Here is a 25,492-nt window from a genome sequence, read left to right as displayed (position 1 = left end):
ATAGGGTACTTGGTACTTAGCATGATAGAGCCCCAGAGGTGTGTTTCTGATACTTTATGTGTCTTTTCCTTTAGTTCTGTAATTCTGTAATGTTTTTGCTACTACTCTTTTAAATCTATAAGTACTTAATTTTTTTCAAGTTTGGTCACGTGCCTTTGACATAGATGTAAAGAAACAAGTGTCCTGAGGACCTCAAAGTCCCTGTTGAAGGCAAGAAGTGAAAGAATTTCTCTATAAATATGCATGTGTGTTTGAAAGAAAATCATGAATTCTATTTAAACAATATTTCTAAAATTAAATTGCTTCCCTGGGCACTGAAAATAAAACGTCAACTTTCACACTTTACATTCTTAGTCATTAAAATATGTGGCAAGAAATTAATAGCTCTTTTGCAGTTGTTTAAAAGGCAAAATAATAAATAATATGAGCTTATATGTATGCTTGAGTCTCATTTTGTAGTTTTTTAAATAATGTAGCTTGGATATCATAAAAATAATATAATATTTAATGCATGGTCTAATGCATATTTAAGTAATAATCTAATCACTTTAGATCAAAAACCCATTCCATAACTGAGTAGTTGTAAAATAACAATAATAATAATAACATCATGTTTTTAATGCCTACTGTATCCCTGGCTTTGTCTTAAGTGCTTTCCATGTATTAAATCTTGAGGAAACTGAGTCCAGAGAGATTAAGTATCCTGTTTATGGATTCACAGATAAATGGTAGCACCAAAATTTGGCCCCAGGCTCTCTGACTCCAAAGCTTGCACCTTAACCACCACATTATATTTTCTTGCTCGCCATATAATTATTATTACTGCTATTAAACCCTTCAAAGAGGATCCATCATAAAAATTTTTTAAATAATTTTGCTCTACATTTATTTCAATGGATCCCATAGGCGAAAGGGTCATTGGTCCTAGAAAATATAATACCTTAGGTGTATTAATGGTCATTACATCTGCTTTACATACAAGGGAAACTGGATCCTGTGGCACCTAACACATCACAGATACTCTAATTAGAGACTTTTTTTGATGAAGTAGGAAATGTGACTTGCCTCAGTCACTGTGGGAAAACATTCGTTTTAATCCTAGTCATCACAGGATAAACTCTAATATTTGGATCTTAGTTTCCTAATTCTTAATTCAGTTCTTAATTAGTCCTTAATTTCTCTATGGGAATTTGGAAAATCTCACCTTAATTATTTTTTGGTGTGGGATTAATAGTGTTGGGCAGACATATGTAAAAATTGATATTTTATTTAAAAAGCATTGAGATATAATTTATACTACACATACTACATATACTACATATACTACATATACTACATATACTACATATACTACATATACTACATATACATATACTACATATACTACACATACTACATATACTACATATACTACATATACTACACATACTACACTATACATACTATAAAGCTTACCCATTTAAAATGTATGGTCCAGTGGTTTTAGCTCATTTACAGAACTGTGAAAATTGATACTTGATTTTTTTATATTAACTAAATAGAAAATTTTCAGATGCTTAAATAAAAAATACTCCAAGGCCAATGAAAACCATTAATATTTGCTTCTTTAATATTTGTTCTTCTTTCCCCTCCTCCAGAAATGTGTGCTTTACTGGCCAGAAAAGAGAGGAATATATGGGAAAGTCGAGGTTCTGGTTATCAATGTAAATGAATGTGATAACTACACCGTTCGAAACCTTGTCTTAAAGGTAAAACTGTGGAGCTGTAGCTATCTACAAAGTAGACGATGTTGGAGGATTACATTTCTACTTTGAAATTATTTATCCTAATAAGTACTGCAGATTCAATTTAAATAAATTAAATAATGTCAAGATCAAGGAGAAATTATAATCACTCCCTTAAGGATTTCTTTGTTATCGGCTACTATTAGTATGTGGAATTGTTAAATTAATATAAGCAGCAATTAAGGAAATTCACTAAGTGGGAGGCTCAGGTCTTCTACTCTGCATAAATATGACACCTCTGATTTAACCTTTTGAATGCCTTTAACTAAAGGCTTGTGCTAGAGACTGTACCATGATTTCTTTTTTTAATGTCCCTTTGGTCTAAGCAGATTTAAGTAAGGCCTGGAAACTGTGAAAGGGAAAATCTGCGCTTGTGGGCGGCAAGAAAAGCCTGAAGTGTTGATGAGATCTCCCAAAACCTGGAGTCACAGTCATTTATGGGGACTTTCCCGGACCACATTATGTCATAGAAAAGTTATTTAAATTTGGGGCAGCAGATGCTGAGGAATGTTGCCATGGTATTGTTTTTACTTCTGGAGAGCAATCATCCCAAAGATTCCAGTTCTATCTAGAGCCTCATTACTGGGACAGAATCACCGCAGAGAGGAAGAGGGTAGATGCAGAGCCGCGAGGCACTTACTGAGACCTGTTCAACACAGTGTTCTCAAGTGCCTCGTCCACACCAGGCCCCCCACTGGGTTTTGATGTGATGTGCATGGACCCTCACTCAAAGCATTTCTAATCTAGTGACCCCCCTTGTCGCTCCTTTACTACAGGAATTCCTCACTGCTGTGAAAAACTGGAATTTGGGATGAGTGTAGAATTATTAGAGAGACTGACTATAAAATTAAGCGTTCTTATACTGGTCAATATGTTTATAATAACATCTCAGGAATGTTCAAAGAGCAGGAAACGCACTATATCCTGATTCTTTCTTGGTTATATCTTCATCTAACATCCATTATGTTTATTATAACAAATTACAAACATATATTTAGCATATGTATGTTTTCTATATTAAATATATCTTAAACATATGTACTAAATACATATTTATCATTTAACAGAGCAAGGCTGTCAAACTTTGGCATCAGCATAGTTACAGTAAAGTTTTCTCAGGGTGAAAGAGTATTCTTCAAAAATCTCCTAGATTTTTTTTCCGCCTAGAAATCAGTTGCCAGCAAGATGGGAGTGATAGAAGGCATTCAGTATTGTGGTTTGGGTGACTTTTAGTTCCACAGGACAATGAAGCATCTGGTGGCTGTTCCTATTTTCAGCAAGGAAGTCACACGCAACACGTGAAGCATTACTGGTACACCTCATGGCCCGATCACAAGACTCCAGCCAGTGCCCAGCCCCTTCTACAGCTCATGCTGGATGTGGAAGAAGACAGACTTGCCTCCGTGGGCCGAGGGCCTGTGATTGTCCACTGCAGGTAAGGGATGAGCTGTCCTTTCTGCCTAAGCAGCTGTCCTTTGTAAAGTCATAGAGCAGGTGGAAGTTGGGTTTTACTTCCTGGTTCTGATTTGGCTGATAAATTAAATATGTATTGAAAATGATTAACTTCCTCATACTTGTGGCTTGACCGAGATGATACTTAACAGAAATGAAGTGACATCATTAGCATATTTTCAGCGAACAGTCACACAGTGGAGAAAATATCACTCAGCTCAGGGAACAGGAGAACTTATTCACTCAGTCCTCTACCTTGAAACGTAGATGGCTTCAATTAGTCTCATCAGTCTCACGTATGCTAGGAATGACATATGGTTTTTTTAATTATCAACAGCCTTTTGTTGTTTCAAGATGGCCCCTGGACTTTACTAGGATTGTATCTTGATAACATTTATTATTATGTCAAATTTGGTGAAAACCAGTCAACTATTCTAAAAGTTACCTCATGAAAAACAGATGGAAATAAATTTATGAAATGGGAAGTGGGCAAGTGGTAATTCGCCAAAAGGAGAACAAAGTTACCAGAACATGCGGTACTGGAGGCTGGGCTGACACAGTGACAGATGTCCACAGTGGTTCCCTTCCCTAACGTCTAGCTTAAAGGTCTTCTCCTTTAAATTATACCTCTTCCCCCTGTTTTCCCGTTAGTGTGCCCAAACTAAAGCATATATTTTAAGGTTATTTATATAACTGGCCATTTATTCTCCATACTTTCTCCAAATAATTGGTGTTACTTTATTGACCCTCCTAAGTCTTGTAAGATAGTTTTTGATATTGTTAAGAAATAAAATATATTATTTTAGATTATAATTTTAGCCTTCTTTTGAACCTTTGTGGTTTAATTAAGGGTAAAATTTACTATATGTCTATTTATCCAAAGTGTCATTATCTAGTTTCTAACATTAGGCCTCATCCTAAACTTAGCTTGGGGCTGAAGAAAAATACCTAACTGGCCATACTTTAGGGCTGGAAGTGTCCCCCACCCAAAATCATAAAACAGTCAGGATATCTAAAATGAACTTACCATTTCCCCTGTGAAACCAGCTCCCCTTCTGATTGCTATTTCTAAGAATGAGACCATCTTTTTTCCAGGCACTCAACATCAAATGTTGACAGTTATCTTTGGCCCTTCTCTCAATTCCAGCCTCCATATCTAATCAGTCACCAGATTGGCTTTCCCTTCAAAGCTTCTCCCATAATCATCACTTCCTGCCCAACCACCCAAGTTCAGGCCCTTATGACCTCACCCATGTATTTTAGAAGAAGTCGGCTAATTGCACATACACACCCCACTTCCCCATGCTCCACCCCTACTACAGCCTATTCTGTGCACTCCTCTTGGATGAGGCGCCTAAAATCCTCTTTCATCACATGGAGTCTACGCTCAACACTTCTCAAAGGCTTCCCATTCCCTAGAGCAGAAGTTCTCAACCTCGGATCTGTGGATTAGCTATGAGGGCCAGTGAACTTGAAATGACTTGAACAGATTTGAGTACATGAAGTTAGGTGAATTTCCTGGGAGTGAAAACTCATTGTTTTCAACAAATTCTAAAAAAAAAAAAAAGGAAGAAAAAAGACTAGCATTCTTTTACCGGATGATGTCCAAACCTTTCAGCTTTCCATTTAAGATCCTTTATAGACCCCACTGTACCTTCCCAGTCTTATTTCCCACTGTTCCTCTAATGTAACTTTCTCTTTAAGCCAAACTAGCCTACTCATTGTCACTCTATTCTGCAGCAATTCTTTCCTTTTACCATTCTCATCCATGGAACATTCTCTCTCCTTCATGATAACCCAAATGCCTGCCATTCACAGGGTATAGTTCAAGTCCTGTCTCTTTATTGAGACAAAGTCTCCATAGACACTTCAACTAAAAGGGACTCATGCCTCATCTGAATTCCTCTGCACCCACATTCAACAGGAAGTAAATGCCATGTAGGAGAAATAGTGCTACTTGAGTGCCAAGAGGGGAATTATTCATTCAAACCATGAGGATTGAAAAAGCCTCTAAAAGTTGGAATAAAGTTGAACAGGATCTTGAAAAGAGGTTCAATGTTTGTGGTTTTAAAAGGTGGTAGGGAGGGCATTTCTGACTGGAGAAATATCCATTAACACAAAAAGAAAAATTAGAAAATAGGAGTTTTTTGCAATGATTCAAATGAAAACAATGACGCAAAGGGTACAAAGTTGACAGCAAAAAGCTTGAAAGTTCGTCACAGTCATATTATGTAAGGGCCTGAATACCATGGAAGGGTGCTTAGACATTGTGCTGTGACCACTGGGAGCCATCTACAGTTTTTGAGTAGCGCGTAATATGATCCGGTCCCTGTTTTAGAAAGATGAACCTAGCAGCTGTGTATATCATGAATTAGCCCAGGAAGAGTCTTGAGCCTGGGAAACCATAATGAGATCATTGCTAATCATAAACTAAGATTTCAAAAACGTGAGCACAGTTTATAGAAAGGAAAGCATGGATCACAACAGCTCCGCAGAGGTGGAAAATATAAGAATTGGTAACAGATTGGTTGTGGGAGTTGAGAGAGGGGGAGATGTTGAAAATAGCTCCAAGATTTCTAGGCTGGAAAACTTGTGGCTGCCTGGTAATGCCATTGAGGAAAAAGATAATTAATTCTGTTTTAGATACACTGAATTTAGATACATTGAAATGCAGCAAGTGTAAAAAAGCAACAGCAAGAGTGCCAGCTAGGAGGTGGAATGCCAATCTAGAGTTTAGGAGAAACTTGGGGAATTTAAGTGTAGATCTGAGAGAAATTTACATTTGTGGTTGAAATTGCTGAGAGAGAGAGAGAGAGAAAGCTTGTTTGTTAAGTTGATGACTTACCGTCTGAAGGAGATTCATGAGTAAACCTTCCATGACAGGTAGTATGTCTGTTTAACTGTTACCTTGATAAAAAAAAAAAGAAAGAAAGAAAACTTGGAAATATGTGCTTCTAGCCACATCCTCTCTCCTTAACTGAATTGAATCTTCAGTTATTCACTAGCATCTTCCACATCAGTATATCCAAGACCAACGTCCCCACTCTCTCCCTCAAATCAGCCCTCATTCCAGAATTCCCCCTTCCTCTCGACAAACGCTGCCATTCTTCCAGTCCTCCAGGCGAGTCACCTTGGACTTCTTGCTTTTCTCACAGTTCAGCTCCACTCCTCCACACTCACATTTATGATGTGTATAAGTCTTTCCCCTCCTTGCTACTGCCCATACCTTACCTAATTTCAGGCCTTAATTCTTCTTTGTAGAACAACTAGTACCTTTTTCACTATTCTGTCCCCCCCTACTACCTCCCTCCACCCCATTCATCCTACTGCTTAGACCTAAAGGGAAGAATTGCCGTTAAAGCACTCAGCACAGGGCCGGGTTTGTACACTCAGTACATGAGAGCTGTTGCTGCTGTAATTACTATTATTAATCGTAATTGTTTCCAATTTTAAAAGTACCTTTTTAAAAGAATATATTTTACCTTCGCTATTTTTCCTGCACCTTTTATTGCGTTACCTTTTCTTCTCAGTGCAGGGATAGGCAGGACGGGGTGTTTTATTGCTACATCCATCGGCTGTCGACAGTTGAGAGAAGAAGGAGTTGTGGACGTGCTGAGCATCGTCTGCCAGCTGCGTGTGGACAGGTGAGTGTCAGGGGCAGAGGGTGAGAGACACTTCAGAGCAGCGTCATCGTCACAACCTAATCCGATCAGCCTGACTTTGTCAACACCACAGGCTCTGAAGTCCTAACTCTCTGTAGAGGTTTGTGTAAAATGCTTAGGAATGTACATTACATTAAAAAGCCATCGAAGAAACTGTTATTTGCAACACTCACCCTCAGGAGTCCAAAGCCAAGAGCTTATGCTTAACCCTTCCTTGTCTTTGCTGCAGGTTGTTTATGGTGGTAGCTGTTCCTTCTTAGTCTCACACCTCTGTTCCTCCATAGGGACTTTGCATTTTCATGGGACTTAAGTGAATCATTCACTTTAGGATCTTGATCCTTAAAAATGAGGCATATGTCATAATACCAAGAATCGTCTTTTTTTTCACTGTTCCTTTTTTAATTGCACAAAATGCAGATAACAAAATTTACCATCTTAACCATTTTTAAGAGTACAGTTCAGAGTGTTAAGTACATTCACATTGTCCTGCAACCTAATCCAGAACTCTTTTCATCTTGAAAAGCTCTGTACCCATTAAACAACAAGTACCCATTTCTTGTCAACCACTATTTACCTTCTCACTCTATGAGTTTGGCTACTCTAGGTGCCTCATGTAAGTGGAATCATGCAGTATTTGTCCTTGTGTTACTGGCTTCTTTCACTTAGCGTAATATCTTCAAGATTCATCCATACTGTAGCACGTGTCAGAATTTCCTTCCTTTTTAAGGCTAAATAATATTCCATTGTACGTATATACCATATTTGGTTTATCCATTCATGTGTCAATGGACACTTGGTTTGCTGCCACCTTTTGGCTGCTGGGAATAATGCTGCTATGAACATGGATGTACAAATAGCTATTTGAGGTTCTTTGGAGTATATACCCAGAAATGAGATGGCTGCACCATATGGTAATATTTTAAACTTTTCAAGGAATACCATATTGGTTTCCACAGCAGCTGCACTGTTTACAGTGCCACCAACAGTGTACAGGGGTTCCAACTTCTGTCTGTTTAGTTTTGTTTTTTGTAGTGGCCATCCTAATGGGTGTGAGTTGGAAGAGTCATTTTTATGTATAGATGGTTTGATCACCTTTGTGATGATGTCTGTTTATGCACTGGAAACAGAACAAACAAGTAATTTCTTTTCTTCCTTGCTCCACAACTAAGCCTGGGGAAATGAACAGTTGAGTCAGTGACCGAGAACGTGCACAGGTGCTCATTGAGAGCAGGCACAGAGAGGAAGATGCTGTATGGGCACATGAGCAGTGGACCTCCCTGCTCTGCAGTTTGCTGTGCTATCGTGGATGAAGAGTTGTTCTGAGAGCTGAGCTATGGTTTCTCTTCTTTCATTCGCACAGCGAATATTTATGAATCATCTCCTAAACGCGAGGCATTTTTCTGGATGCTGCACGTACTTAAAAGAGATGAGTGTGGCTCTGCTCTCCTAGAGTTTAGATGCTAACAGAGAGAAGAGAAGAGATAATAAACAGCACAGAAATAAACAGGACAATTTCAGACAGAGATAAATGCTCTGAGGTAATAAAACAAGAGTCACAGGATCTGAGCCTCCTGGAATTTAGCCCTGTGACCTAGAGTTTCCTAAAAGTAAAACTACAAAAGTCACATTTTTAAGTCATGCAATAAATATTTGTTGAGCCCCTACTAGGTACTAGGTCCTAGAATTTCAATAGAGACAAAAGAATTGTTCAGAAAATTCAACGAGAAAATATATATAAAGCACTCAGAACAGAGTCTGGCACCCGGGAAGCCTTTCAATAAATGTTCACTTCGTTACTATCATCTTCATTATTATTAAAATCATCAGTGAAGTTTCTCCAGTCTCTAAAAACTAAACATTCAAATCTCCTTTCCAGATGAGGTTTTCCCTCCCCATCACTATCGTTCTTTGTTTCCTTTTAAATAGTAATTTCTAAGTCTTTGTCAGTGTATCTTCCCTCTATTTTTCTCTTAACTTTGGCTTATTAGAAGCTGTTTACCTTGATGATTAAGATTATGGACTCTGGAAATCTATTACCTGGCTTTGCATTCTGGCTCCCACCATTTCCTGGTTGTGTGGCCTTGGGCAAATTATAAGACTTCTCCATGCCTTGATTTTCTCATCTGGAAAATGGAAGTAATAATAGTATCTACTTCTTATGTTGTTATAAGGATTAAGAGATAATCTGTAAAGTGGCTGGCACTTAAGCATGCAACCAAGGTTAGCCACAGTTATTATCAATAAATATAGCAAGAACCTGAACATGTATCTATAAATTGGAACTAATAATATATACGCCACAGGGTTGCAGTAACATTAAGAGGAGATTATACCTGTGGAGTACTGAGTAGAACATTTAGTCTAGGTTTCTTACCCTCTCTCTACCCCCCTCCACACTTCTGCCTTTCCATACCCCTCATGTAACTACTTCCAAAAATGTCTACTTTTTGTGCATAAGAAGATCAGCTTCAATTCTCTCTCCCCCTCCTCTTATAATTGCTGTCTTGGTTTCCTGAAACCCCCTTGCCTTCCATCCACTACTGCCCACCCCAACTGGAACAGGACCCATTTGCTTCACTTCAGACTCCACGACCTACCTTCACCAAGAAGAGGGGACCTATGTCAGACCTATGTCAGAGAGTGAGGGACAGTACCCAGTCAGTCTGCGGTGACCTTGATCTCTTCTGCTTTGTGCTTCTGTAAACAAGGCTCCTGCATGGGACCCACATATCCCCCAGGGACTCCAGTTCATGTCCGTGCACCCACTTTCCTATTAGCTAGAGCCAGAGTTCCATGAATGCCAAATACATAGATCTAAACGGACTCCAAGTTGATGTCCAACACCTGTTCTGACCCTATTTGGAACAACACCCTGAAAAAAGGGGGGGCTTCGTTTGCTCATTGTTTGGGCTCTTGTTACTCTTAGATCTTGTCGATTCGCCCTCCCATCTCCCTCCTCCCCCACTGGCTTCTATAGCCTGACCTCCACCTTGGTTTCCACTTCCCGGTCACATTACTCTGTCAAGTCTACCAAATTGTTCTCTGGCTTTGAAGAGAATCACAAATACGTTTTTTTTTTTTTACAAATACATTTTTAAAACCATATCACAATGCCTCCTCTATCGGCTCCTTCCTTCCTAAAGCAAATGGGCAGAAATTTTTAGCCTTGGCCTTCCATCACCACCAAGGTCTCCCACAAGGCTTGTCTTTTTACTCCTGATAGGATTTTCAAAACATATTCAACTTCTCTGCTGATCTAAAGCCTATGGATTCCCTACCCCCTGGATCTGAATTACTGCCAATATGTGTCTTGATATCATTCTAACTGATTTATTCATCAAGATCCCTTCTACATGAATTCTGAGCCGCTGCTTCTGTTGTTTATGAAGCAGATCGTCTCCTTGAAACTTTCCTTGAAAAGTCTTTCCTTTGCCTTCCTTCCTTCACAGGATTAACAGATTTTCTTTTTCTTGTCTCTTCCTTCTGTTGTGCACTTCCTTAGTTATTATAAAAAGCAAAACAGAAAACTCCCTCCTTTCTTTGTCTCCATCCAACTTCTTTCCATCCTTCTTACATCTTGCTTCATTTTTTCATTCTTTTCTTGTCATACTTCACTTTCAGAATTCCAGTTTGTAGGCGACTGCTGCTGTCGACCATGGATTTAACTCATATTGGTAAAGGGAAAAGTGGCCTCAGAAAATCCAAATGCCTGTCCTTCTGCTCTTGCAGCTTATTGTTATTCATCAGTTCTTCAAACCTTGCACCCAATCCTGGTCTCTGTGGCGGTCCTTGGCTTCAATTTTGTCTTCAGAACATTCCAAAATGCACTGTTGACAGCAGAGGTTTATTTAATGATGGTCACTGCACCATGGTCTTCAAAGCACATGCCTCATTTAACTCCCAAAATGAACCCAAGGGTCAGAAAAGAGATATTCCTTGGCCTCACTTTTTTAAAATAAGGAAACAAAGGATTCAAGATAGCAAGTAACTTGCCCAATGTCACCTAGCTAAGAAACCTGGTGAAATAGACCTCTTTGGCATCTGGGACTTCTGATTTCTAACTCAAAAGGTATGACTGTTTTTGATAAAAGTAAACAATCTTTTGGAATATGTTTATTGCAGAATTGCTAGACAAAAACTTAGCTCTTTGATCATTCTTTGCCAATAAAAAAATGCAATGACACTATAATTTTTAAAACAATGGTTAATATGAAGGAGAGCTGTTTCATGAATAGATAAAGTGATATTGTCAGCAGTTGCCTTAAAAATATAATTTGAGGAACATGGAGAATTTGCCTCATCCCAAAATATCTATCTATGGAGGGTGCCTAAAATATCTGTGTGTAGTGAATGTTTAAAAGACTACTATTAGAGAGCCAACCTTTGGTTTAAAGAGTCAGTCCTTTTTCAAGTTTCTTGAACTACAGTTGAGAGGTGAGAGTGATACCTTATGTCTTCCTGGCTATTAACACTTTAAACAGGGTGATCTATCCTTTTCCAGTTAGGGTATGTTAGCTAGAGGGTATGTTAGCTAGAGAGTGTGTAACTCCACACATCGGGAAGACGTTCAGAACTGAGGTCTTGATGAAGAGGAATTGAAGAGAGGGCTCCAGAAGAGGCCCTGCCATTGAGGAGACTGATAGACAGCTCTGGGCATTGGGGAGGTGAGGGCAGAAGAGCTGCAAAACCGCTACCTGATTTGCAGGGCCCAGTGCAAAATGAAAATGTGGAGCCCCATTTTAAAAAATGATTAACTCTTTCAAGGTGGCAACAGCAAAGCATGAAGCCAATACGGGGTCCTTCTCAGCACAGGGAGATCGGGCTGGTGTGACTGAGCATGTCGAGTCCATGCAGTCGACCCTGTCGGGGGATGTTTTAGGACGGATGTTTGTAGATGGGTGTGAATTCTGTGTCCTGTGGAACAGTCACCCACGCTCTCTGCTCAGAGCAGTCCTCCTGAATCATGCATACGGTCATTCATTCAACAAACATTTACTAAACATCTACTGCTGAACATGCATCAGGCACCTGGGTGGAGCAAGTCGGATTCCTTAACAGACTTTTCCAGACTGTGTTTCTCAGGGCACATTTTAACGATTAATTACACTATGAGAACCCGCTAAGTGTCAGACTCTCTTAGCCTGTACTCAGGCAAAAAAAAATAATAATAAAATAAAATTTAAAAGCTTCTCAATTCATTTTGAGAAAAAGCTATATGCTATATTTCTTAGAACCCCTCTCCACTTGGATATTCACAAAAAGTATTAAAGCATTAAAGGATCTGAAGTGTCCCCCAGCATGGAAATCTATTACACTTCCTTGAAGGACTCTTTCACATTTATTTGACCACACAAAACTTTCCTCAGACACTATCTAAAAGGGAGGGAAAGAAGTTGTAAAATAATAAATATAAGCTATCCTTTCAAGAAGTTTGGTGGCGAAGAGAAGACTAGAGACGGCATAGGAATTTGAGCCTGGGTGGAGACCATTAAAAAGGGGAAAGGAAAGGGTGGGACTAATTGGAAGCATCCAGCTGAGCATAATAAGGGCTACAAAAGACAGAGCCAATATATCAGAGGGCTAATATTTTGTACTCTGCAGGGTCCAAGCTCCATAGAATTTTTCCTATCCTCCCATACCCTCCTTAGCAATGGCCTCTGCCCACTAGTGATCCAAGGCTGCACGTTGCATCTTTTTTATAGTTTACCCCCCACCACTTTTATGTGCCTCCTCTGAGAAGTCCAGAGCCTGGCTCACAGCAAAGAAAAAGAAAGTGGTTTTGGTACTGGAAATGGCTTCCATGATTGATAATCAACAGTCTGAGCATTGAGTAGAATCAAAGACCTTATCAAAAAAAAAAAAAAAAGAGAGAGAGAGAAAGAAAGAAGGAAGAAAGAAAGAAAGAAAACATTACAATGCTCGATCATTGTTATTCAACATAACATAAACGGGCAATTTGTACTCAGATCACAAGTCTGCGTTTTAGCAATAAATTCAGATGGTCTGGTTTAGAGATGAGTGTGTTATGCTGAATGGATGTTTCCAGTGTAACAACAATGACAGAACCATTTAGTGGATTCCTCACTCTCTGGCAAGACATTATTTTTATTGGCTTTCAGGCAACTTCTATTAATAGATACTACAGTTCTCACTGCAGATTCATGAGTCTGTGATTCTCCTATTAATAATACTTTTGAGCATATTTTGAACTAAAATGGGATTTCTTTTTTCCAAATAGGAGTTCAGATTCAGTGCAGGGCACCCACAGGTGTTTTATTTAGCAGTGTGTTCATGGATCATTCCTTCATTGCCATGATATTCATTTTTAATTAAAAGACGAAGGTAGTAGCAGGCAATTGGGACAGAGCACTGGCTGGTGGGAGTGAGGAGCAGGCAGCCACTAGAGAAAGAGGTGCCAGAGATTCCTGGACCAGATGTCGAGGATGTTGGTGCTAATCCTGGCTCTGACCCTAATTTCCAGTGTGACCACTTGTCACTCTAAGCCTCTGTGTCTACATATGGAGAAAGAGAAGTGGTGCATATCAGAAGCCTCCAACCTCATCTGGTCTGAGGACCCCTTTACAAGAGTAAAATATTTCGTGGACCCCAGCCTGATGGTTATACTTTGAATCCCATAATGCTTATAAATGAATCCTGTTTTATTATTTAGCCCTTCCATGGCTTGCTTAAATCTTCTCATCTTAAATATCACTAAATTATTGTGACGATACCACCTAATTAAGAATTCCAGTTGCTATTAAAGCTAAACCAACACTTTCATCATATTTAGAGCCTGCTACAAGAGATTCATTTAGGCTTGTGTATACTGTTTTCATGGTGTGAGATAGTGATGAAGGTCATTTACACATGGAGTCTGAGAGATGCACTTGTCCCTTTAAAAGTAATAATAATAATGCATAATAATAAAATGGCCCAGGATACTCAGAGACTGCCTCACATGCATATGGAGAATGACTAAGGAGCAAGGTGGGGACACCAGAAGACGTCTAGGCAGGGAGGCAAAGAACGTGTTCCATTGTAGGTTGACCTCAGGCAATCTTTTCCTCACTGTATTTCTTTTCATCCCACTCGACACCTCTGAACTCTGGAAGAACTTGAAAACAGAATTTGGGAAGTGAAACACATAAAATAATTTGTGATCCCAAAGCCTTTTTTTTTCTCCTCTTTCCCTCTTTTTTTTCCTTCCTCAGAAACAGGAAACAATCTGTCTAATCCACCCTTTTGAGAGTCAGTAGTGAAATCTGCAGTTGTCTTTGTACATCCTTACCTTGGAGGCCTTAAATTGGAATGACATCCAAAGACCTTACTTGTGGCTTCCCAGACAGGATAGAAAAAATGCTTCCAGTGTGCGTCATATCATTGTTTAAATGTTTTGATTAATCACTTTAGTTTGACGATTTTTTTTTTAACTATAACAACCTAAGAAGAGGAATACATATGCCACCAGTTTCCTAATATGTGTCCATATTAGCAAAACTAGGTTAAAATAATTCCAAAGCTAACATTTTCACCTCTTGGTATAATTTTTACCAACCTTTGTCTTACATTTAGCCATATCCTTCTGCAATCCCAACTAATCCCAGAGATTCCCCTTAATTAGTGAATTTCAACGATCTCATTTGAAGATCAGGGATTGAACATTTTGGTCTACTTATTTTCAGAACACTTGAAGGTAAAGCTTAGAAATTGGTTTGGATTTACTTGACATCACAGTTCTTGAGACCACAACAAGACGTCCTCTCGTAAAACAGATAATGCCAACCGAATCTTCCAAGTGGTTGTCAGGACAACCTTTTCCTTCTTCTCAGCTAGGAGTCAATTGAGTGTTAACCTGGGTGTTCAGAAGAAGATTGGCTAGTTTTCAGGAAAAAAAAAAAAAAATGGAACTCAAGGTATGCTAGTGCATTGAATTATCATTTGACTTGTGTTGGCTTTTATGCCCTACAAATACTTTGTAGAAAAAAGTATCTATATTCAAAACACCTGGTCAGAAACAATCAAAATGTTTAAGTTCTTCGTCCTTGAAATGACATGGTATATAGACACAGGGAAGATGTCTGTCTGAGACACCCCAGGTTCAGCCCCAGACGTTAGCCTTGTTTGACTCATGCCCAAGCTATCAGACCCATGAGGCACATTAACATCCACAACTTTTGTTCTAAATTTACTGTACCAAACTTTACCAAAAGAATTCCAGATTCAAAAATAATAAAAAGCCAAGGAGCGTAAGTTCCATTGTTAGCCCAGAAGTGAGTCACCGCTGCAGCATTTCTTCTGTCTACTGATTAGACCGGATACGCTCTGGGCGGTGCAGCAGGAAAGGCTTGTTGCTCTTTGTACGTGTGAGTTAATAGTCACAAAAGGTCACAATTTTAACATGTTAAAAACCAAATCTCTCTCCTGGGCATCTGGAGGGGGTTTTTTCAACACACCCTCCCAGTAGCGAAGGTGAAAAAATATATAGTTTTTTCTCTTCTAACCTGAGTTTACCCTCAGCTGACAAAGCTATGTGCTTTTCTGCAGAGCGTCCGAGAAGACACTGATTTTTTTGTTCGATGGGGCTAAGGTGACATGTGCTATCTGACATTTCTGGAAGGGCAGTATATCTGAATCCTCTCTGGCCTGGCCATACACACTGTTCATATTCTGTGGCCACAAAGAAATCAGAGCCTTGCACCCAACACCATTTTTGCAGTAAAAGAAGTGACTTTCTTCCAAAGCATGAAATGGGGCAGAATTAGGGTGAACAAATAATATGTCATCCAAACCCAGGCACTTCTGAGAGTGAAATGGGGCTTTATTAATAATTACACCATTGGGCTTCCCTGGTGGCGCAGTGGTTGAGAGTCCACCTGCCGATGCAGGGGACACGGGTTCGTGCCCTGGTCCGGGAAGATCCCACATGCTGTGGAGCGGCTGGGCCCGTGAGCCATGGCCACTGAGCCTGCACGTCCGGAGCCTGTGCTCTGCAACAAGAGAGGCCACAACAGTGAGAGGCCTGTGTACCGCAAAAAAAAAAATTACACCATTTACAGGAGTAAATCAGGACTGTCCCAAGCAAACCAGATGCATGATCACCCTAAGGGCTTATGTTAACTAAGCATTTACCAACAGAATAAGAAATAGAACACGTGGCATTTATTTAGTACTCTAAATGCCACTGTGCTAAGCATTTTATGGATTATCTCATTTAAACCTTGCAAAAAGTGAAACTTTATTTAGGTAAACACCGTTTGCCAGGCCAGTGGTTTTTAAACTTTTTTTTAGTGAACAACAGGAAACAAAACATTGGGAAGACAAAATCTTCTACAAAACACCAATATGGAAAACCATTAACAATAATTAATAAAAGAAAGAAGGAAAGGAAGGAAGGAAGGAAGGAAAGAAAGAGAGAAAGAAAGAGAGAAAGAAAGAGAGAAAGAAAGAAAGAAAAAGAAAAGAAAGAAAGAAAGAAAGAAAGAAAGAAAGAAAGAAAGAAAGAAAGAAAGAAAGAAAAGGAAGGAAGAAAGGAAGAAAGAAAGAAAGAAAGAGAGAAAGAAAAAGAAAAACTGTAAAAAGGAGAACTGCTGCCCTGGTCAAAACTGTGATTAGAAGCCAGTCCTAAAGGCCCACCCTCCTTCTCCACTACAGGCACCACTGTAGAACCCTGGGCTCCTGGGAATTCTGTGAATAGCCTTTGGCTAGACATTGATAGGCTCTGACTCATTTAATCCTCACAATCTTGATGAGGTTTGTCATTGATGTCATTTTATAGGTCAGGAAAACCCAGCTGGGAGGAACAAATGATTTGTTCAAAATCCTATAGCTGATAGGTTCAAAAGCAAGGATTCAAACTTGACTCTGTCAGACTCCAAGTCCACTTCTTGCCACTAGGTCATCTGCCTCCACTGTAGGTGACTTCTAGGCTGGTTAATATTTAGAAACATATTGGGATCTTTCCATCTTGGCTTGCCCAACCTGAGCAATATGGCAGAGCTGTCCTCTGCCAGGTGTGCTCTACAAGGTCCTCAGAGGACTCATCCCAGAGCCTTCCAACTAGTCCTGCTTGACCAGATAGCACCAAAGAGTAATAGTAATAAAAACATTTAGCACTATGGTACCTGCAAGTGCTTAGCTATGTGCTAATAAACAGTTTAAATGGACTGTCCCATTTATAGTTCACAACAGTGCTATGAGGCAGGTACTCTTTGAATACCTCATCATGTTGCAGATGAGGGAACAGCACTGCAAAGATTATGTAATAAGGGTAAAGCAGCTAGTAAGTGGTAGTGACAGGATTTGTCTTGACAACAGTGTGTGGTGCCTTTTAACCTCTTAACACACTTTGGTCCCTACTGGTAATGAACGTGATGCTTTGGCATTCTAAGTGCCTTTTCAAACTCACAGTGACTCGCACAGCTAACTGGGTTGCCTTGCCCTGCTTTTATATGACCTCACCCTTTTTTGATAATCTGATTGCTGTTTGGCAGTAGATATTGTAGCTTAATGCATTATACCCCCTGGGAAAAGATTTGTGCCCAAAGAGGATTCTCCAATGAGAAGACAATGCTTTAATATAATGTACTAGGTAATGGTGGTGATGTCAGCGTGCTGCCCGACTGATGACAACTTTTCTCCACCGAAGCAGCATTTTGATCACCATGGAAATCTTTTAAAATCTTAACTTTGGTCAAGTTTAAACTATGATCTGTTGGAGGTCAAAGATTATTTAGTGCCTGCTCTTTAAAAGGGAGTTGGATAATGCCTTTTAAAGTAATAAAAAGAGCATCCCTGCTTCTTACGTTCGAAGACCAGCTTGCTTAGGAACTTATAGATCCAGGCCTCAGCAAGTCCATGGAGCCCTGTCTGACCTGAAAGGTACCTGCAGTCCAAGTCAGAGCTCTCCTGGAGGCTGAATCAGTACAGGGCTCTCTAGAGGGTTCATGATTAATCTCACGTTGTTTATTTATTCCATAAATGTATTTTGTGTATAGGCACTATATTAGCTTCTTGAGTATTTTTCACTATGGCCAGCCTAAAGAAGACTGTATTTGTCCCATAACAGAATAAAATCTGCAGGGTAATCCTAGAATTCAAGTTCTTACAAAGATCAACAGAGAATTCTACATACCAATATATTCAATTGGAAATTTAATATTTTAAAAGATGAGTACACTCATCTCATGAGTTCCTGATTTTGAGTCAGCCTCCAGTTAATGCATCCTGGGATGTCCCTTGCCTTCTTTTAGTCTGGAGTTTATATGTTTTCATATAACGTGAGACAGCATGGCCTGGGTAACTTACTTGACAGGTGTTTACTTAGGACTAGTAAGTGCTTTTCACTTTTGCAAATATGCAAAGACTATAACATCATGCCTGCTCTTAAAGGATCTAAAACCTAGTTAGACATAATTTTGGAATGGGATTAGACAGTATATCACACGATATCAAATTACTTATAATAAAGACCCTGTCTTAGCCCTGTCTTTCTCTACTACCTTATAAATGACAGATAAAAAAGACATAAGGCATGCTTGTTAACTATCTGGGAGACACCAATCTGGGGGTGAGAAATAGAGGCTAATATACTGAATGATAGAAATAGTGGTATCAGTAAATAAGAACTTTGTGCTGAAACCAACAAGTTGAAGTTAATAGGAATAAACAAAAAGTTCTGCATTTAGTTTGAAAAAACTCAGTAGCATAAGTACAGGATGGAAGAGAGCTGTAATTTTCACATTCAAAAAAATCCTGTGGACTTTTTCATTAACCCAAAGCTTCACTTACTACCCTAAAATGCTTGCAAAGCACCAGGCACTAGGTAGGCACTGTGGGATCTTTCCACCCAGTGCACCTGTAGGTGCAAACTCATTGGTCTATAACGTGGAGTTCAAAGGGGAAAATATTCCCACTGACTGGATCTCATTGGGAGTAGACACAACACTCTAAGAAGGTCATATTTGATAAAAACAGCCTGTAGAAAGGGGAGACTAGATTGGTGAGTGACAGGGAAACCAGCCTGCATAGAAATATTGAGTGACCACAGGATGTTTAGTCTAGAGAAGAAAAGATTACGGGACTTTGATGGTTGTTTTCCAGCATTTAGAGACTATTGTGTGACTATAAGAGGAGCCTTAAGGTTTTTTGGGGTTATTTAAGTTGGACCAATGGGGCGGGTGAAAGTTAGAGAGGGGCAGATTCGTTCTGATGTCTTCAGAAGTTTCCCTGCCAACCTTGGCAAAGCCTGAGCACTCCAGCAGAAACTAGCTGACCATCTACCATGTAGACTGCTCCCTTTTGGAAAGACAACATTTTGTTGGCAGTTGGAATACATGATCTCAGAGGATCCTTCTGATGTCAGTGCTCTCCCTTTTATTTTTCAAAACAAGTGGGAAGTAACCTAACTTTTCCTATACCTTCCTTAAGCCTTGAGACCCACAAGAATTTTGCTAGCCTACAACTAATGAGTTCATTTCCCCATCTTCTCCAACTTCGCTGGCAGAAACAACATTGACTTAGTTAACAGAATGTCATAGTAAGTATCCTCCAAGCATTAAAATACACTGCTAACCAATCTGGGGTAAAATGGTAATTAAAACCTAGACTGTGCCTTCATTCATTCACCAGTTGGACATGTAAATACCAGTGTTCACCAGAACATACAATCAGGGGAAAATCTTGCCTCAGTGTGAAGTAAATGGTGGGAAGAAGTTCACAGACCAGAGTCCGTGAGATGGAGCACATATAAGGCTCCACATACCATCTGCAGCTCAAGGAGGGGGACTAATGAGCTGTGAGGATGCCAGAGGAAGGGAGGCACCTCTCAACTCCCTGGAGCTGCCTCAATATTTACCGTGGCTGGATCTCCCAAGCTTCACAGTCAAAGCCAGCATATTCCAGACACCTGCTGTTTTTAGGTGTGCCCAGATGTCATAAGCTAAGAAGAGGAAAAGTCACCACATCCTCAGTTGGCCATTCCTGTTGTCAACTTAGGATCAAGGAACACTTTGGCCAGAAAGTTGCCTTCAGGACAACAAAATGTGCAGTTCTAGGGAAGAGGACCGATGAAATATTTCTGCCAATAAGTTGCAGTCACCAAAAAACGTATATTTACCTTTTTATTTCTTGCCAAATACATCATTTGGGCATTATGTCGACCAATTTAGTGTCGTCTTGAAGGGTGAAGTGTTACTAACTTAATATCACTGCTTAGTTTAAAAGGGTGAAATCTTACTGCTTTAGTATCTTGTGAGCTTGTGTTTATAGAGGTGGGCAAGTAAACATAGGTACAAGCCCAGTTTTACTTATTACCATTAACTAGAAATCACACTACAGTGAGGCAGTATATTTCGTTTTTTAAGTTGAAGAGCTCAAAGGCCTCAAAATAATTATTTTGAATGGTAACAACAGCCACTAGGAAGAACTAGCTAAAACATAAGTTTAAAATTGGTTATAGCATTGGTTGTAGAGTTATGAAGATGGTAAGACTTCAAATAGTTACTAATAGGGATGTAGTTATTCAGTGAGCAGAAAAAATACGTAACATTTACACAACTATCAGTAGCTTTGCCACGTAAAAGAACCATTATCAAAAAAACAAAATGCCGTATAGCTATTTTATGTATAAAAGTATAACGAGAAGCATCATTACTTCTCATGAAGTCAGATACCTTCTACTAAGCTAAAACATAAGGTACTGGGCTTCCCTGGTGGCGCAGTGGTTTAGAGTCCGCCTGCCGATGCAGGGGACACGGGTTCGTGCCCCGGTCCGGGAAGATCCCACGTGCCGTGGAGTGGCTGGGCCCGTGATCCCTGGCCGCTGAGCCTGCGCGTCTGGAGCCTGTGCTCCGCAACGGGAGAGGCCACAACAGTGAGAGGCCCACGTACCGCAAAAAAAAAAAAAAACATAAGGTATCTAGGGATGATAATGAAAATGACAAAGGGAAAAAAGCAACCAATTCTCTTTCCAACTCATATAAGGACCCACCTGCTATTGTGGGTTTTTTTCATTAATTTTTATTGGGATATAGTTGTTTTACAATGTTGTCTTAGTTTCTACTGTACAGCAAAGTGAATCAGCTATGCGTATACATACATCCCCTCGTTTTTGGATTTCCTTCCCATTTAGGTCACCACAGTGCATTAAGTAGAGTTCCCCGTGCTATACAGTATGTTCTCATTAGTTGTCTATTTTATACATAGTATCTGCTATTGTGTTTAGATACTCAGCACACCACCCCCAAAGGTTGCTTCCACATAACATACTCAAATAAACCATTCCAAGGTAGTTTTTTTACTCGTAGAAAGAGCAACATTTCACAGTTGAGTTTTGTTTAGTAAACCTACATCAATCAATTTTAATCCAAGTGCATAAATCCGTATAAAATGAATGATAAGGCACCCGAGAAGTAATACTAACACTCCAGATACATGAATTTATTTAACCCTCAAAACAATCCTTTAAAATAGGTGCTGTTATTCTCCCACTTTAACAGAGGAGGAAACTGAGACACAAAGGGTTTTAAGGAACTTGGCCAAGATCATACAACTAAGATTTGGGATAGGAGGGATTTGAACTCAGTCTGGTTCCAAAGTCCAAGTACCTAACCATGAGGCTGTACTGCCTCTCCAGTGACAATATGTTGGTAAAATTAATCAAATGCCTACTGTGTACTAGGCACTGTGTTAATCCCTTTATATACATTAGCATATTAAATTCACCAGTTGGGTCATCTGGACGTAGGTAAGAGAGGTAACAAGAGAATCACCAGGCCAACTGTTCTGTGTGTCTTTAGGCTAACACCTGCGTTTGGGTGTGGTCGCTGAGTTACTTGAGACTGTGGGACGTTAGCAATAAATTATTATATTGTCTCTTCCTTGCAGGGGTGGAATGGTCCAAACCAGTGAGCAGTATGAATTTGTGCATCACGCTCTGTGCCTGTACGAGAGCAGACTTGCGGCAGAAACTGTCCAGTGATTCTCTGAAGACTTACCAGACCATCGCTCTCTAGGGGTGATTAGTCAATTACCCACTTGAGGCTCCTGGAAGGAGCTTCCTGCAGTGGAAGCAAAGAGAAGATGTGAAGCCAAGCTGGGGCATGGATTGTGGAAGATGGCAACATATTCAAGATTGCCAGCCTCTTGTGTATATGAATGCATTTGTAAGCATCCCCGAAATTATTTTGAAGGTCCTTTGCTGATGGAGGTATGATTGATTTCTCACACAGCTAAGGAGGATTTTGTTTTGTCTGTATTGACTATCTGCCACACAGGATATATGTATGAAATTTATGTCATCAGATGATGACTTGAAGAGCTGCTGAAGAAATTATTATTGTGTGTTTAGATGCTTTTATGTTTGCAAAAACTCTGTCTTGTGAATGGACTGTCAGCTGTTAAACTGTTCCTGTTTTAAGTGCTAATTCCTTTCTCAGTTACCAGAATCTCGCCGCTAAAGTTGTGATTGAAAATGGATTTTTAACAAATAAGTCCTTGTTTTTGAAAAAAAAAAATCAGAAGCAGTAACTATTTTATATGGAAATGTGTCTTGAAAATATTATCTATTAAATGTGTATTTATCAGTACCTCGTACCAATCAATTACAGAGCACAATGATTGTCATTGGGTGTATATGTATTTACTCTCTACTATTGGGCATAGAGGTGGTTTCTGCTCCAGAATTCTACCCACTGTATTTCTACATTGTGAGTCATTTTACTTTCAAAGGGAAAAACAAATTTGTAGCAACTATGATGTGTTAAGAATTTTAAATACTTGTCTCTCTTTTACTAAGAAAGAATTTTTGAATATGCTGTCTACCTGAAATCTCTCTCCCAGCAAAAGGCAGATGCCTTTGGGAATGATGTAACCTGTCTCATTTCCAGAGGTCCTTTAAAAGGATGCTGCCATGGATATCCTTAAATCTCTGAAAGGATTTAATCCTCAAGAGACAAATAAAACTTAAAAAAAAAAACCACTACACTCAGCAAACACTAGATGTTCTGCTCAGATATGAATTTTTAATGCAGCTAATGCATTTAATGTTGACTTTGTTTCCTACTGCCAATAAACTACTCTTAATACTAAATGTTGAGTAAGGCATGGACTTCTTTTTTCCTATTTGAAGAGAGACCATTATCTTTTGGGGAAAGCCTGAAGTCGATAGTGGGATGGGTTTAATTTTAGTCTGCCTCTCCCCAGTGGAGATGGCTATTTCAAACTGTAGTATTGTCAACACTTGAGAGATAATGATCTAGAAGTGCTATCATTATGTGGTTTTCCTTGATAGGCTCCCAGCTATCACTATACAAACAGTACATGTTTATGTCTTTGTATCACTTGTCGCAGACTCTCATAAATTACACGATTTCTGTTTGTTCAGCAGAATCACATCACCTGAAGAGATGTAAGGTAGGAACATTCAGTTACCTAAGATTACAATTCCTTTCTTCCTTCTTGAGCTTAAGTAGTCATGTGCCACAGGGATGGTAGAAGAAAACTTACAAGTTTTATTCTGCTCCTGAAGGCTGGAATATTTTCTACATGAAAAAAGAGAGGCGATCATAATCCCTTCTTTCTAAGGAAACAGAAAAGGACAACTGGTGTAAAACTTCCCCCAAACAATTCAATAGGAGGAAGTGCTCGTCACTGACTTTTCCCCCCACCATGAAGGCACATTTCCTTCCTAGTCTTTGCTTCTCTTATCTGGGAGATTTTTTTTTTCCTCCAAGCGAAGCATGAACAGTCGTTAAGTGGAAAATGGAGGCTGAATTTTACGTGGCGATTCTTACCTGCTTCATCTTCGGGAACTCAGGTGAGTGGGTCTGCCTCAGTTTCCTGAGGCATTTCTCCAACAGCCTGCAGTGGAGTCTCTGTCCTTTGAAAAGTGTCTGAAACAAGGCGGAAATGGAGCCGGGTCTCCATGGCAGTTTAGCCAAAGACAATGAGGAGGGGGAATAAAAAGAGCCTGCCATGCCCACACAGTTGAGATTTCTCTCCAAAAGAAAATAAATGGCCTTCTCTTGTGTCTTCCAAATGCCTCAGGCAGCTCCTGAAATGGCATCCTTACAGCAGAGAGTAAAGCAACCCTGAGGGGGGAAGAATGTATCATTATGTAACAGTCTGTGGCATCTCCATGCTTTTTCCCTGTCAGGCTCTAGTTTTGTTTCCTTTGTGTTAAAGAAAGAAAATATAAGAAATATGATTTAAAGGGGGTTGGGGAACTGTGGTGTGTTTTATTTGGAAGTTGTTATTTGGAACGTCTGAATATTTTCATGGGCGAGCTGAGAAAATTAAGTAAAAGCACCTTGAAGATGGTTTTTGAGCCTGAATATCTCATTTTTTAATCCTGATGTTTAACAATTGGGTATTTAGTTTCCTTACATGGAGAAGAGGTGATTTTTTTAATCTATTAGCATTTGAAGGAAGACTGTAGATACTGTCACAAAAGAGAGAAATGCTTCTCCCTAGGATTATAAAAAAATTAGTTTGTGATAATTAATACTTTCATTTGGTTGCTATTAGCTAGGAGGGTGTGCTAAGAGGAATGAGAAATTTTATTTGTGGATAAATATATCCAATTTTTAAAAATTATGTTCAAACTAGTCCATTTGTATACTAACACTTATTGCAATAGTAATTTAAGGTTTGGAAAAAGGGTTGCTTTTTTAGAGTGGGGGATGGAGGTGAGGTGGAAGGAGTGAAATGGTTAAAACAGGAACTGGGTTTTTTATAACTTTAACATATTTAATTATTTGGGCTAAAATATCGCACCATACTCTTTGGATGGTTTTGTTTCTTTTCCAAGCTTCCTTTCATTATTTCAATGGGGGTGTATTTTCTTCCCTAAGCCATGTGAAAGGAAAAGAAAGGGAGCTAAGTGTGACATTTTGACATTGTCTGCTTTGGGATTTTAAATCACACGTGTTGAATCTGGGAATAGTCACTTGAAATGATAGCAATTGCAAAAGAGTAAACCTCGTATTTTGACCTGGCTGATTTGCGGGTGGGTTGTTTTTGTTTCCTGGTGGGCCTTATGATTTGCTACGTAGTACTTGATGAGCTTCTCATCTTCCAGAGGGGTTTCAGATTGTCCATGTCCAGAAACAACAGTGCCTTTTCAAAAATGAGAGAGTGGTCATGGACTTGTGCAATGGGACCAGCCAGAACCAGCAGTGGATGTGGACTGAGGATGGAAAGCTCCTTCATGTTAAATCTGCTCTGTGCCTGGGCATCTCTGATTCTTCTGGTGGCCCTTCCCGATCCGCCATCTTTGCCCCCTGCTCCCGGGCACCTCGATGGACTTGCTATGAGACGGAAGGGTTCCTTGAGGTGAAAAATGCCTCTCTCTTTCTCAAGAAACAAGGCTTCAGGGTAGTGGTCAAGAAGGGCAGGAAGTACCTCCACAGCTGGATGAAAATAGATGTCAACGAAGAGGGAAAACTAGTCAATGAAAGCCTCTGCTCGAAAAAAGGTGAGCTCTTCCTTTCAGAATCGATTCTGAAAGTTTTTCTGCTAAATGTCTTGTTTTTTCACATTCAAGGGAAGTCCACATGCCCCAACAAAATTCCTATGGAAGATTCATAAGCTAATGGA

The 25,492-nt window shown here is 39.6% G+C and overlaps 2 protein-coding genes across 3 annotated transcripts in view; both read left to right on the top strand.

Annotated features, from left to right (window-relative positions):
- Window positions 1-22,133, top strand: part of PTPRR (protein tyrosine phosphatase receptor type R) — a 262,655-nt gene extending 240,522 nt beyond the window's left edge. The window contains exons 11-14 of the mRNA XM_082849967.1: window positions 1,638-1,748; window positions 3,062-3,219; window positions 6,767-6,880; window positions 21,782-22,133. Of these exons, the coding sequence (XP_082706093.1) occupies window positions 1,638-1,748; window positions 3,062-3,219; window positions 6,767-6,880; window positions 21,782-21,875 (477 nt within the window). The 3' untranslated portion in view covers window positions 21,876-22,133. The remainder of the gene's footprint in view (window positions 1-1,637; window positions 1,749-3,061; window positions 3,220-6,766; window positions 6,881-21,781) is intronic.
- A 1,487-nt stretch (window positions 22,134-23,620) lies between these two features.
- The window catches only part of PTPRB (protein tyrosine phosphatase receptor type B), a 112,269-nt gene continuing 110,397 nt past the window's right edge, over window positions 23,621-25,492 (top strand). Inside the window, exons 1-2 of one of the 2 annotated variants that reach the window (XM_082850509.1) lie at window positions 23,621-23,711; window positions 24,975-25,370. In XM_082850509.1, the coding sequence (XP_082706635.1) occupies window positions 23,657-23,711; window positions 24,975-25,370 (451 nt within the window). In that variant the 5' untranslated portion in view covers window positions 23,621-23,656. The remainder of the gene's footprint in view (window positions 23,712-24,974; window positions 25,371-25,492) is intronic. The other variant, XM_082850510.1, reaches the window with a different exon arrangement.

The sequence above is a fragment of the Leucopleurus acutus genome, assembly GCF_964270905.1.
Source record: "Leucopleurus acutus genome assembly, chromosome: 11".
In the NCBI taxonomy this organism is placed as follows: Eukaryota; Metazoa; Chordata; class Mammalia; order Artiodactyla; family Delphinidae; genus Leucopleurus; species Leucopleurus acutus.
The sequence above is the reverse complement of the archived record's forward strand: the minus strand, read 5'-3'. Positions and strand labels throughout refer to the sequence as shown.